Genomic DNA, 12,474 nt, shown 5'->3' on the forward strand with positions numbered 1-12,474 from the left:
GGGGATGGAGGTGGGCAGGGATGGGGGATGGAGGTGGGGAGGGATGGGAGGATGGAGGTGGGCAGGGATTGGGGGATGGAGGTGGGCAGGGATGGGAGGATGGAGGTGGGCAGGGATGGGGGATGGAGGTGGGCAGGGATGGGAGAATGGAGGTGGGGAGGGATGGAGGGATGGAGGTGGGCAGGGATGGGCAATGGAGGTGGGGAAGGATGGGGGATGGAGGTGGGGAAGGATGGGGGATGGAGGTGGGCAGGGATGGGCAATGGAGGTGGGAAGGGGTATGGAGGGAGGAGGGCAGACGACCATGGGAAAGAAGGGCGGAGCCCAGACAAGTTAGAAATGACTCCTGAGGTTACCTGGGATGTCGGGCCAGGTCAGGAAGAGGCTGGGGTTTGGAACCTCTGACCCGCACGGGGAGGGGCCCAGATGGTCTGGAGGGGCAAAGGCAAAGAGAGGGAGCCATCTGGCGTCTGGAGGTGGAAGAGGACAGTGTCTGCCGCCTGGGAAGTGGGGAGGGGGCGGGATGAAAGGAAGAGGAAGTGGGGGGAGGGCGAGACCTCAGGCTCAGGGTGGCTGGGCTGACGGCCTTGTTTCCAGGGCAGTAAACACACGAGCTACAGTTGATCCTTGTCCTGATTCCCCATCGCACCCCAGCCCCACCCGCCCCGGGGAGCAGCCCTGGGAATTCAGAGTGGTGGGTTTACGGTCCATCGTTATTTCATTCTTGAGGGTTGGCCAGCTCCCAGGCAGGCGGCCCTGGCAGGCTCTCGGGGTGTCCAGGGCTGGCCGAGACGGACAGGAGGTGGCTTCGCCCGAGCCTGGGCCCCCTGGGCTGAGGAGGCCTGACGGCCGGGACCTCCCACCTCCTGTCCTGCCTGCTCCCCACCTGGAGGGAGCCGAGCCCCCAAGTCTCGGAGCCACGCAGAGCTCTCTGCAGCTCAGGCCCTGGGTCTGGGGGGTCCCGGCACCTGCGAGATCTCGGGCGGGCATCCCTGCTCATGCGGTGGCCACACGGGCTCCCCGGTCTCCAGCCAGGGGGTTGAGACCCGGTGCTGCGGCCCCTTCGCCTTTGCCTGAGCCGGAAAAGAGGGGAGGAGGGAATCAGGAGGCTGGAGTGTCCCCAGCGCGCCCGGTGGCTTCTCAAGCCCCCATGCCCAGCGGTGTCACAACGCTGGCTGCGTGGCGACCACTTGAGGCAGGCCCACCCTCCTGGGTCCAGGACAGTGTGACCTTGCTGCGTCGGTTCCACTGGGAGGCCTTGAGGAAGTTGGGCTGATGCTTCACAAATCAGAGAATAGAAAAGGCGGGGTGGGGATGCGCTCCTGGCCAGCAGAGGCTTGGAGATGCTCAGTGTCTGCAAAGGCCCAACTACAGCCCCTTTCGATGTCCCCTTCCACGCTCCCCACACCCAGAGGAAAAGTCTGTCTGCACTGGAGCTTACCCAGACTGCGGCAAGTGTCCCATTGTTCTGAGGACCGACCCGGCCTCTCTCGCGCTGGGGTTAAGGGAGAGCGCCTAACTGCACAGAGTGACAGCCGGGTCTCGCTCCGTCCACTCCACACGAAGAACCCTCACTCCCGCGTCCCACTCCAGAGCAGTTGCTGTGTCAGAGTGAGACAGGGAGGGCCCAGAAGGAGGAGGGCATATTCTGCAAAAAGGGGGAATCTCCGATTTTCTTTTCCTGGTCTCAATAAGACTTTTTAAGTTAGTTTGTTTCTCAAAGTGCAGGAATTGGGGGCTCCAGCATCGCCGGCTCTGAGCACCGGGCCCTCTTCTGCACGCCCCTCTTTGACCAGAACGCTGTGCCCCCAGGGCCCTGCCCCACTCGGGCTGCAGCCCCCAGGACCCTGAGGATGGGCCTGCCAAGCTCCAGGGGAAGCCAGCTCGGCGTGATGTGGAAGGAACCTGAATTTCACATCCAGCTCATCCCCTGGCCTGCACTTTGTTCCGATCGATTGAATCATGGGGTTGGTGCGTGTGCACAGCCTTGCCCACTCGCCGCTGCCCCCAGGCACAATGGGCCTCCGCCCACCACGCAGGCACCAGCACCAGCTCCCTCCTCTGAGCTGGGGTGCAGCCCCCAGACCCGCTTGGGCCCAGCCAGCCGGATCGTCCCCTCTGCACCAGCCCCTGAGCACGCCTCCATTCCACTTCCAGAGAGTTAAAAATAATGCATTAATTGAAACACAATAAAGGAGCAGCATTTTCAAGTTTTTCTAAGGTGCTTAAAGCACTTCAAATAGCACTACGTTAGGTACCGTCCCAGCCCGGCGTGGCAACTGGAATATTCGGGAGGGGGCACAGGCCCCTCTTTCTTTCAACTGCAGGGAGCCCTGGCCTGCATGATAAAGTCTCTGGGAAAATATTTAGATAAGACCTGGGCAGCTTTGCCCCTCAAACATTTGAGAGACTATTTGTTTGGTGATGGAAGCTTGGCCGGGGGTTGGGGGGGGTGGCGGTGGGTCTAGATTGTCCTTTAAAAACTTAAGTTGGTTTTAACTGAAGCATCTACCATTCTGGAGAAAGTGAAGGGGGAACGGGAGGTGTGCCCCGGGCAGGGGGTAGCTGACGTTATCCGGAGCAACGTGCCTCCTCTCTCCCTCTCACCTTTGTCTCGGTAAAGATGTTTTTCTCTTTTAACTAGAAGCCTTCAGGTAAAAATAAAGCAGCCACAGGAAAAAAAAATTAGTCTTTTTTAGGGTTAAACATCAGAAGAGAAGCCTGTGCTGCTTCGGCCAATCAGATGCGCCCCTGCCAGCTATAATATAGTACTGAAGGCAGCCTCTCGCACAAGCTCTCAGGCTTGCGACCATTTAAAATCAGACTCTTTTTGTCTTTTGATTGCTGTCTTGAGCCCCAACTCCGATGTGTTCCGTTATCAGCGGCCAGCAGCCTGCCGTTCCAGCCCCCGTCTGGGTGGGGATCGGTGGCGAGTCCCCCGCAGCGGCGGCGGGCAAGGTTATATAGGAAGAGAAAGAGCGAGAGGCAGAGAGCGAGGGCGCCAGCAGCCAGCCGGAGCGAGCGAGGGAGGGAGAGCGCACGGGCACACACACTCGCACACCCGCACCCTCGCGCACTCAGACCTGCTCGGGCCAGCCTTGAGGTCCCCGGGCTCCATGGACGAGATGCTACTGCTGGCGAGATGTCTGCTGGTGGTGCTGGTCTCCTCACTGCTGATGTGCTCGGGGCTTGCGTGCGGACCCGGCCGGGGATTTGGGAAGAGGCGGAACCCAAAAAAACTGACCCCTTTAGCCTACAAGCAGTTCATCCCCAACGTGGCTGAGAAGACCCTAGGGGCCAGTGGAAGATATGAAGGGAAGATCACCAGAAACTCGGAGCGATTTAAGGAACTCACCCCCAATTACAACCCTGACATCATATTTAAGGATGAAGAAAACACTGGAGCGGACCGGCTGATGACTCAGGTAGAAACCCAGCACGGGGCGTGGAATGTGTTGCTTCCAAGGGGTTATGTGTAACCATGCCGCTCAGTCTGTTTGCTCTTCAGGCAGGTAGAAAGCCGATTTTGTCCTCTCCTTCCCCACCCACCTGCCGGCCTACCACCCCTTCCTCTTCCTGGAGGGGAATGGAGGCGAAGGGTCCAGCCGGAGAAGTTTAGGCTGGGGGGTGGGCATAAGGACGCTAGGAGATGTGGTCCTTGCATGGCCCTGATTTGATCTGTCCTGCTGGGATGGCCTTCCCATCCTGCCTCAGCTCTGACTTGTAACTTGGGGAGACCTTCACTTTGGGGGCATCTGTCCTTTCCAAGTTGGGAGTGGGAATGGAGGGAGGGGGCAAGCATCCCCCCCATAAACATAGAGTGGCGTCCAGATCACTGTACAAGTGTAGCCTCGGCGCTTACACGTTTCCCTTCTCCTCTGTGTTTTTCTTTCCCACCACTGCTACCCCCCCCCGCCGCCCCCCACCAAAGACCCTCAACTGGAAAAGCCAGGAGGCCGGGCTGACAAAAGGTCGGGGCTCCAGAGGCGGCTGGGCTAGTCCCTGACCGTATCACATAGCTCCACTGCGATTCCATCGCTGGCACTTGTGCCCATCAGAGTGTGAATGTATCGATATTTCTTTAAGGATGCCCTCTTATTCTCCCGAGCCCGCGGTACTTGAGGGGAGGGACTTAGAACTTACTGGCATTGCATCACGCTAGTTTTCAACCTGCTTGCATAGGAAATTAGGAGCGACTAGATATTAGCGGGAGGGGGGGCTGGAAAGAAGAACCAAAGCAAAGCACGCATTCCTCTCTCCCTCTCCGCCTCCGTTTGAGACTTCTGGCTGCCAATCTGCCCGTCAATGGCAGACTTTCTGCAACTCCAGGCACGTATAACTGAAGCTAGAAATGGCTTTCCTGGCAAATATAGGTCAACATCTTTTTTATTGCCCTATTAAAATATTCAAGTCCTACCTTTAGGGCCAGGAGCGCACCGCAGCTGACGGAGCGGCGCTGGCGGGGCGCAAGTGCAGGGGAGGCTGGGGGTGGGAGGGACCGAGGAGACACCTCCCGGCCGCTCCGCTCCCCAGCCCGATGCCCGGCCTTGCTGCGGAGCCGAGGAAGGCCAGGGGCATGCGGGGTAGCGGGCTCCAGCTGACGGACGGAGGCGGAGAGGGAGGGGAGGAGAGGGTCCTCGTCCCCGGCTCGCTCGCATCTGCTCCCGACCACCTTAAATCTGGACCGCGAGTGTGGACGCGCGCGCCTGTGCCCGAGAGCAGCGCGAGCCGCAATTAACTCTGCGCAGGCCGCGGGGTGCCCTGCGCGTGCGGCCGGCTGCGGGCGCTTCTCCAGCTCGTCTGGGGCTCCGACCCCCTGGTCACCCTCGGTCCCGGCGGGAGGGCAGGGGCCTTCCCGGGATCCCTCGGCACCGGGGAGAGGGGCGCGAGGCCAGAGAAAGCGGCGGGGGCGGGGACGCCGCAGGTCCCCGAGCCGGAGGGCTCAGCGGCCGCCGCGGTCCGCGCCGGGCCGACGCGGGAGGGAGCGGGTCCCGGCCCGCGCCCTGCCCGGGGCCCCGGGCCTCGCCGCCCCGCCTACAAGTGCGAGCGCGCGGAGCCGCGCACCCGGGCAGACGCATCTCGGCTCCACTTACTCCCGGGTTATCGATCTCGCGGCTCGGGTTTCAGTGCGCGCGGGGCTGGGCTGCGGCCGCCCGCCGGCCCCTCCACGCGCCCGAGCGCGGGCTCGGCCAGGGCTCCCGGCGGCGCTCCGACGGCCCGGCTGTCGAGGCGGCGCGGGCGGGCCCGGCGGGCCCGGGCGGGAGGGAGAAGCCGGTTCCAGGGCGGAGGCGCCTCGAGGGCCTGGGCGCCCGGCCCGAGACCCCCGCCGGGTCCCTCGCCCCGCCGCCCCCGGCCGCCCCGCCGGGACCTACAGCCGCGCGGCCCGGCGCCCGGCCGCTCTGGCCGCAGCGTGCGCTGGCAGCATTTGAACTTCTGACCTTCTGTCAACTTCCCTCAGACGAACGAAACGAAAACAAATACTTTTTTCCCTGGGCAGTGGCTATTCCCGTTCCCAGCACAAAAGGAGGGGGGAGGGGCAGCCGACGTCGGAGTCAGGTGGGGAGAGCCAAGCCAGGCGTGTACCACGGGCCCCAAAAACGTGCCCTAAAAACCTGGAGCCTGGGGAAGGGGGGTGGCCTGAAAGGCGCCCCCTGCTTTACCCCTTCCCCGTCTTTCCTGCGTCCCCGGTCCTAAGAGTTAAAGTGGGGAAGGCGGGGGACCTGGGAGGTGAGGGCAGGGCCGGGGGAAGGGGAAGCGGCAACGCTTCCCGGGCTCCTGGGGCACCTGCTCCCCCCCCCGGCCCCCCACTTAAGATAACCACCTAGACTCTGCTCTCGGGTGCGTGTCCCTCCTCCCCCGTCTCTGCGTGTCTCTGTCTCCCTAATGTGACTGTCGCCCAAGTCCCTCAACCATGGCAAGATCGTCCCCAGTGGAACTTTCAGAGCAGTTCAGGAACGCATGAGCCCCTGGTTAATATTAACTCCGAGAGGGGGAAGCGCAGACAGACACGCTCTCCCCGCAGGCCGCGGTGCCGAGGGGCTCCGAGGGGGCAGGAGGCCGCGAGGGGCCGGCCTGCGGGCTGCGCGGGGGACCGGCCCGAGGCGCCACGTTGGGCAGATTTCCGGGTGCGTGGCGGCCCCGGGGAGCGGCGCTCAGGTGTGGGTTTGAAGGGAGGGGCCTGGTTTTCCGGAGGGGGGAGGAGGAGCGGCGAGAGGTGTGTGCGGGGACCCGAGGGGACCCTTCTGAAGTCGGGACACCCCCTCCCCCGCGCTGGGGAAGCCCGTGGGCGTCGGCGGTGACAGTCCCTGCTCGGCTCCCGGGCGCGGAGCGGCTGCGCAGACTGGGGAGGTGGCGCGGGAGCTCGGGCGTGGGGAACAACTTGGCCTCCGCCGACACAAAGCCGGGCCCGTCGGCCCCTCTGGGCTTCACGGTGGCTGCACAGAGGCGGGGTTGATTCGCGGCACACGACCCAGTGAATTGATAACCGGCCCGGGCTTCCCGGGTCTGCCCGCGACGATCCCGCCCGGCCGGGGCGCAGAGACTCTTGCAGCCGCGGGCCGAGGCCGCGTTGCGCCTGGCGGAGCCCGGGCCTGCCTCGGCCCTGGGTTCCTCGCCTGGGGTCTCCATCTCTTGTCCGAGTGGCGCAACTCAGAACGCTGGGGGATGGTACACGTGCTCCCCTTCCTGCCCTCCCCCTCGCCAGCGGCCCCGGGGGAAGCCACTGAAAGCTTCATCTGCCCCCCGAAAGCAGGGAGCTGGGCTGCGATGGGGGCTCGGGAAGCGAGTGTCTGCGTGTGCGCGTCGGTGGTGTGCGCCTGCGCAGCCGGTTCCACATCCCGGCTCTAAACTGACCCTGGTTTACTGATTGATTTTCATGTAAAACGCATTCAATCCTCAAGATGACCTCACTCAAACTCTGTCCTTCTGACTTTTTTTTTTTTTAAGAAAACTGTTGGCGGGCCTAGAAACCTGCAAGCGCTGACCTGTTACCAGGACCGCCCCCTAGCCTTCTGCCCTCCCTCCCTCCACCACGCGCGCGCGCGCGCGCGCACACACACACACACACACACACACACACACACACACACACACGCTGTATGTCTAACTCTACAACCATATACTGGTTTTTACTGCTGCCAACTACACAGGTCTTTTCCTGTCGCGCAATCGGTCGCATCCCCTTAAAACGCGGCAGCGGCCTTGCCCAGCCCTCCGCCTCCCCCGCGCTCTGTAAGAAAGAGTTCCCCCAGGCTATAATAGGGTCCTTGCTGGGGCCGGCTGGTCATCTCGGTAACCGGGGTCCCCGCCCGGATATCAGCCCTACCCTCTGCAGAAGTCAACTTGGAATTGTCCCCTATCCCTCCTGAGTCTGCCTCTCTGGGGGACGCCCCCATCATGACTTTGTCACCACCTCCCCTTTTTCCAACCCCGCACCAGCCGCAGTATGAACGCCCAGCGAGTCACTGTGCACACAAACACGCAGGTGATTCGACTCTTTCCTGCATCCTTGTCTGAATGGGACCCGAGAATTATATGGGAACTCCCACAGCTTTACCCTGGCTTGAGTCCCGCCTATTCACCGCTTCTTTACTCCTACTGGCAGCTTCCTTGTGGGAGGTGGGGGGAACCCCAAGGGCGGTTTCCAGGAGAAGCCTCCCTAAGGCAAGAGCTCAGAGGCCCCAGGCCTTTCTGGCTCCCCTCCCCCTCCCCTCCCCTCCCCTCCCCTCCCCCCCTCCACCTCTTAAGTTGGCTCTTCAAACTTGCAGGACACCATTCTGCGCCGGCCAAGAAAACAAGAGGGGGGAGGGGACAGGTTAAGGAAAACAAGGGACACAATCAGACCACAGAAAAGCCGGGAGAAAAGAGTTCCACGGGGAAAAGGAATGTGGCTGTCCAGATAAAGAATGTTTGTCATCCGGCCCTGGTCTTATTGAAAATTATAACTCACCTGGTTGCCTTTCACTTCTGGTTCCCCCACCCCTTCAGCTGCTATCAGGGTCCCACCACCCTCTCTACCTTTGGCTTAATTCTCACCTCAGATAGGCGCAGGGCAGAGATAAGGCAAGGCTTTTAACTCTGTAAGAAGTATACCGTGTATTTTTCTTTCTACGGCTAAGTTGCACCCGGGGCCTCTCTCCCGCCTCCTGAGAGGGAGTTTGTCCCGGGAGTTGGGTGGAGCCTTGCACAGGTGCGGAGCGATGGGGCCACAGAAGAGGGCAGGGGCGTGGAGGGCATCGTGGAGGAGGACGCGGGCCATAGCCTAGGGTGCTCCTGGAGGCTTCTGCAGTCACTGTCCAAAACCACGCAGTTTACTTATTTCGAAGACAGGCATTTCATCTGCCTCTCAGGCCGTGACGGGGGCTCTGCTATTTCAGGTGTGGAGAAAGGCGCTCAAGTCGCCTCCGAGAGGACGTGCCTCCTCCTACGATGCCACCCCCTCCTCCCTAGCCGAGCTCCCCCTCTCCGGAGCAGGCCGGCCGGTTCCAGGCCTGGCCTTGTCTCCCTACTTCTGCGCACAGCCCGCATCCTGGGGGGCTGGGCAGAGCAGCCCAGGGGTAGGGTTGGGGCAGGCCCGGACGCTCACGGGCGCTGGGTGCCCCCTTCTCTCCACAGCGGTGCAAGGACAAGTTGAACGCCTTAGCCATCTCCGTGATGAACCAGTGGCCAGGAGTGAAGCTGCGGGTGACAGAGGGCTGGGACGAGGATGGCCACCACTCAGAGGAGTCGCTGCACTACGAGGGCCGTGCAGTGGACATCACCACCTCGGACCGCGACCGCAGCAAGTACGGCATGCTGGCACGCCTGGCCGTGGAGGCCGGCTTCGACTGGGTCTACTACGAGTCCAAAGCGCACATCCACTGCTCGGTGAAAGCAGGTGAGGGGGCGGGCCCACCCCACCCATGCCGACAGCACCCCCCAGCAGCTCCAGATCCGCGCCCCAAAGCCCGGCTCACGGGAAGGAGGAAAGTGGGGAGGAGGGGGGCAGACAGGGAGGGGACTGGGTGATGACTGGTGTTTCTGTGGCGGGAATAGACTCCGTGAGGCCTGTCCCGGTCCCCAGCCGGGAGCTGTCCCTACCTTTGAGGCCACAGAGGCCCACGTTCTCTGAGCCCAGATGCAGAGGGCATCTGGCTTCTTGAGCCTTCCCCCACCCCTGTTTCCGGAGTCCCCGCTGCAGGTGGCAGAGACAGGGAGGAAAGATGGTGGGGCGGGGGGGACTGTCCTGGTGAGAGACTGCAGCCCTGCCCAGTCGGCCAGCTCTGGCCCAGAGCCTCTGTCGCAATAGCGCTTAAGAATGAACTACTCACCACCCGCCCCCGGCCCGCACCCGGCACAGGAGGTTCTGCCCGGGGTGGATTCTGAACTAACTTAACTCACCCGGCCTTTGGGAAGAGGCCTGATGGGAGGTAATAAAGCCGGTAGTTACCACTTCCAACATCTGGAGGCCGCAAGCCCAGAAGCATCCGTCCTTATTAGGAAACAGCTGGGCTGCCCTGAGCCACAGGCAGGGCCAGGAAAGCCAAGCCTGCAGCTGGAGCCCCCGCCCTGCTCCGTGAGGCTGACTTCCCTGGGCCTGCAACGCCACACGCTGTTGCTGGCGAGGAACAGCTCCGGAAGGAAGGCGCGCGCGCGCACAGGCCCCAGCTCCACTGAAGCAGGTCTCTCCAACTCTCGGCAGAAGCCGACGCGTTTAGCAAGACAGTTCACAGTGAATTTCGGAGGAACTGCGTCTCCCCCCGCCCCCAGTTTCGCCTGTTTGTGACCTAAACTGTATTTTAATAGCGTATGTTAGTAGAAAAACACTTTCAAGGTGTCGAGGCACACTTTGGAGGTAAGGAAAAGAGTGGCCTCCTGTAACAACAGAAAGAAAAGGTGTGGAAGCCTGGGGAGAAGGTCTGGGCTTAGAGCCCGGGAAAGGGTCTCAGACGCCAGCAGGGCGGGGAGGCGCGCCCCGACTTCGCGGGGCTCCTAAATGGCGGCGCGGCGCGGCGCGGCGCGCCGCCGGCTCCGGGCCACCCCTGTCCGCGGGGTCCCCCTGGCGGGGGTCCCTCGAGGTCTCCTCGCAAAAGAGCAGCGGTCGTCCGGCCCGGGACCCCGCCGGGGGAGCCGGGCCCGGCGCGCAGAGCCGCTCATTGGCATTCCGCGCACACGGGCCGGGCGCGGGGCGGTGCGTGTCAAGCAGGGTCGTGCGACTCGACGCCTCGGGCTCGCCTGCGTCCCGGGCGCATTCCGGGCGGCTATGTCGGGCCTCCAAAGGCCGGCCCCGCACTTCATGCCGGAGAAAACGATGAGAAGATTAAAAGCCCTCAGTAATTCCAGCAGGAAGATTCTTTCTCGCGATCTCTATTTGCAAAAAGCAGGATCCCGGAGATTGGAATGCAAAGAAGACGGGGACGTCCCCGCCCCTCCTCCACGGCCCCCTGCGCGCCGCCCGACTCCGATTATTGTCCTCGGGACAGTGAGCCTCAGAGAGCGACAGAGGCCCGAGAGAGCGGGTAGTCAAGGGGCCTTGAGAACCCGGCGCTTCCAGAGCTCGGAGCAGGCCCCGCCATTTAAAATTCAAATACACATCTCGAGTGCTTGGAAGAGAGGCCTGGCTGTGCAAATAGCGCTTGTGAGGCCCGGGCTTCTGGAGAGCCCGCGTGTGAATCGCCGGGGGTGCGGCGGGGGGGCTGCACCTGAGCAAATAGGGAGGGGGCGGCCCAGAGCTGGAGAGAGAGGGAGCCGGGAAGGGGTGGGGGGATGGAAGGAGCCCCTCTTCCAAGAGCGCCTCCCATTTGTTGCAGAAATTACAATGACAATGGCGAGCCCTTTATTGGATTTTAATTAGAAGATCCGCACAAGCCCCGATTTTCACACCTCGGCCAATTCTCTGGAATGTTTGTCCAGTTGCTACAACTACTACAGCTATTTTTCAGCCCCGCCCTCGCCCCCAACCGGCCGACACCAACCAGCCGACACCAAGGCTCCCCGCTGGGCGCTGGGGGCGGGCGGGTGGGGCGCGGGGAGCGGCCGAGGGTCCCCGCCGTGCAGCCCGGGTGCGGAGCGCACGAGGGGGCGCCGCGCCCCGCGCCGGAGGCGGGAGCAAAGGAGGGTGCGCCCCGGCGCCCGGGTGAGCTCAAGGAGGCTTCCTGAGGAATCCAAGTGGAGAACAAATACCCTCTGAATTCGTGGCGAGGTTGGGTGTGTGCTGAGCCGGCGGGGGAGGGGGAGGGGCGGGGGAGGGGGGAGGCGAAAGGGAAGGAGTGTAACCGGCCTCCCGCCGGAGACGCCAATCGACCTTTGTCACCGCCAGTCCAATCCTAAGAGAGTCGTTAAGGAATGCGTCTGCGTCTGAATTTGGTCACCGAGGCGGTGGGGATGGGGAGAGGGAGGTCCGCGCGGGACCGGCCCGGCACCTCTCCCCGGAGCCACGCGCTTCCTCGGTCTGGGCACGCGGGACACCAAGCGTGCGCCCCCCTTCCCAGTCGCGTCTTCCTCTCGGGACTCACCGCCCTGTCTCCTCTTCTCTCCCTTCTCTCCCCCCGCAGAGAACTCGGTGGCGGCCAAATCGGGCGGCTGCTTCCCGGGCTCGGCCACGGTGCACCTGGAGCAGGGCGGCACCAAGCTGGTGAAGGACCTGCGCCCCGGAGACCGCGTGCTGGCTGCCGACGACGAGGGCCGGCTGCTCTACAGCGACTTCCTCACCTTCCTGGACCGCGACCACGGCGCCAAGAAGGTCTTCTACGCGATCGAGACCCGGGAGCCTCGCGAGCGTCTGCTGCTCACCGCCGCGCACCTGCTCTTTGTCGCGCCGCACAACGGCTCGGCCGGCCGGGAGCCCGAGGCGCTGTCGGGCGCCGGGCGGCCGCCTGGGGGCGCGCCGGAGCGCCGGGCGCTCTTCGCCAGCAGCGTGCGCCCTGGCCAGCACGTGTACGTGGTGGCCGAGCGCGGCGGGGATCGGCGGCTCCTGCCGGCCGCCGTGCACAGCGTGACGCTGCGCGAGGAGAGCACGGGCGCGTACGCGCCGCTGACGGCGCAGGGCACCATCCTCATCAACCGGGTGCTGGCGTCGTGCTACGCGGTCATAGAGGAGCACAACTGGGCGCACCGGGCCTTCGCGCCCTACCGCCTGGCGCACGCGCTCCTGGCCGCGCTGGCGCCCTCGCGCACGGACCGCGGCGGGGGCGGGGGCGGCGGCCGCGTGCCCCCGGCCGCGCCAGGTGCGCCGGCTGTGCCAGGTGCGACCGACGCGCCAGGCGCCTCGGGCATCCACTGGTACTCGCAGCTGCTCTACCAAATAGGCACCTGGCTGTTGGACAGCGAGGCCTTGCACCCGCTCGGCATGGCGGTCAAGTCCAGCTGAAGGCCAGGGGGCGGGGGAGGGCACCGGGAGGGAGCGCCAGGGGACGCCCGAGGCGCCGGGCGCGTCGGTCGCACCTGGCACAGGAAGAAGCGCACGAAATGAGACTTTAATTATAATAATAATTAATA

General features: G+C 63.6%; 1 protein-coding gene across 1 annotated transcript; it reads left to right on the top strand.

The window, feature by feature from the left end:
• Nucleotides 1-2,989: 2,989 nt before the first annotated feature.
• On the top strand, nt 2,990-12,381 carry SHH (sonic hedgehog signaling molecule). The gene is made up of 3 exons (XM_027101280.1): nt 2,990-3,425; nt 8,614-8,875; nt 11,532-12,381. The coding sequence occupies exons 1-3, from the start codon at nt 3,117-3,119 to the stop codon at nt 12,344-12,346; spliced, it is 1,386 nt and encodes a 461-aa protein (XP_026957081.1). The 5' UTR covers nt 2,990-3,116; the 3' UTR covers nt 12,347-12,381.
• The last annotated feature ends 93 nt before the right edge of the window (nt 12,382-12,474 follow it).

Source organism: Aethalodelphis obliquidens, unplaced genomic scaffold, assembly GCF_003676395.1.
Source record: "Aethalodelphis obliquidens isolate GAN/ISIS:26980383/991018 unplaced genomic scaffold, ASM367639v1 scaffold5, whole genome shotgun sequence".
Lineage (NCBI taxonomy): Eukaryota > Metazoa > Chordata > Mammalia > Artiodactyla > Delphinidae > Aethalodelphis > Aethalodelphis obliquidens.

What these genes read in the sequence shown, in the direction of transcription:
- SHH (XM_027101280.1), top strand. Translation starts at nt 3,117, where the DNA reads ATGGACGAGATGCTACTGCTGGCGAGATGTCTGCTGGTGGTGCTGGTC. An exon ending in CGGACCGGCTGATGACTCAG is followed by an intron (nt 3,426 to 8,613) that starts GTAGAAACCCAG and finishes TTCTCTCCACAG; the next exon opens with CGGTGCAAGGACAAGTTGAA. An exon ending in CCACTGCTCGGTGAAAGCAG is followed by an intron (nt 8,876 to 11,531) that starts GTGAGGGGGCGG and finishes CTCCCCCCGCAG; the next exon opens with AGAACTCGGTGGCGGCCAAA.